This window comes from Sphaeroforma arctica (genome assembly GCF_001186125.1).
Source record: "Sphaeroforma arctica JP610 unplaced genomic scaffold supercont1.7539, whole genome shotgun sequence".
In the NCBI taxonomy this organism is placed as follows: Eukaryota; class Ichthyosporea; order Ichthyophonida; genus Sphaeroforma; species Sphaeroforma arctica.
In genome coordinates, this window is record NW_014033019.1 from 1 (window position 1) to 1,404 (window position 1,404).

General features: G+C 42.9%; 1 protein-coding gene across 1 annotated transcript; it reads right to left on the minus strand.

Moving 5' to 3' along the window:
• Positions 1-562: 562 nt before the first annotated feature.
• On the minus strand, positions 563-715 carry SARC_16186 (hypothetical protein; the record flags this gene model as incomplete). The annotated part of the gene is made up of 1 exon (XM_014289705.1): positions 563-715. A coding segment is annotated over one exon (153 nt), but the record flags the coding sequence as incomplete, so codon positions are not given.
• Between the last annotated feature and the right edge of the window lie 689 nt (positions 716-1,404).

Consider the following 1,404-nt stretch of genomic DNA (forward strand, 5'->3'; position numbering starts at 1 on the left):
TGTGCGTGTGTGTGCGTGTGCGTGTGCGTGTGTACATGCGTGTGTGTGTGTGCATGCGTGTATGTGTGTGCATGCGTGTGTGTGTGCATGCGCGCGTGTGTGTGTATGTATGTATGCGTGTGTGTATGTGTATGTGTATGTACAATACGCACTACGGTGTCGCATATATTTCATCCTGGTTGAACAACACGGTGCTGATGTTGGATAATTTTTTTACAGACAACTGACGTAGAGGCGATGATTGTTGGCAGTGTAGACTTATGTACTTCGTAATTCGATATATCGTCATTTGAAGATTTTATGAGGAAACATTTTGACCATTTTTGATAGAACACGTGCAAATGAAATATGTTGTTGGCGGAAAAATATTTACAAACTCATACGTTTACAGCTACACGTCAGTGTTTCTGCCCGGAATTTTAAGAAGTTATGAAAACTATCGCTACCGAGAAAACCTATGTTAACATGTAAGACCTTCATACAACTTCAGGAGGCGTATTAATCCGCCAATCAAGGCTGCACACAAACACACCATGCTTGATACCCATTCATCACTACATACCACTATGAACGCCCATCGGTACGATCTCGGGATGCACATTGACAGTTAAAGCATCGAATACTTCCGAAGGGTGTCGAGATGCCACACTGCGTTTGATATCCTTGGCACCCAATAGCGTAACTGGGTGAGAGAGTAGCGCCTGTACAAAGCGTTCTGTGTTTTTTGGGGTGCCCGCGACTGTCACATTTACGCCCTCGCTGTATAGAAATCAGTAACAATTGATTTAATCGCAGAACATACCGAATATCGTGGAAAATGCTAACCAAAATGAGACGTTTTCTGGATGCTCGAACCTAGCCGCAGAATGCATTAGACATGCAAGGGTGTGGTGTGGGTCAACCATCGCAACTGAACTAACCAACTGACATGGGACGTAGACGTTGTATCGCTTATCAGCATACCATTCCGCTACTCAATAGATTCGCAGCAAATCTGAGAACAGTCCTAATCACTGATTACAACAATTCAAACCTCCCCCCCCTTCCCCCCCGTCCTTAAATGGCTGGATAGACCCAATTCTAAGTTTACGCTCACAAGTGACTATCAAAAATACTGTATAAAAGCTTTTGATCACTGCGAGAGTAAATGGCTTGGTTATGTCAGCGCACAATTTTGTGGAAAGACTACAGGCATATAATACCGGTGTGAACGTTTATAATATAAGTACGCACGATGAAAGACGTCGGTCGTTATATAAACAACAACTAACTGTGCATAGAAGCATCGATATATTAGGGAAAACTTCAAAAGCAAATCATAACTAACTACTTTAGAATTCACAAGACATATGAGCATACCACTAAGCCGGCACCGCAGACCAAATATGATACCCAAACGCGAGC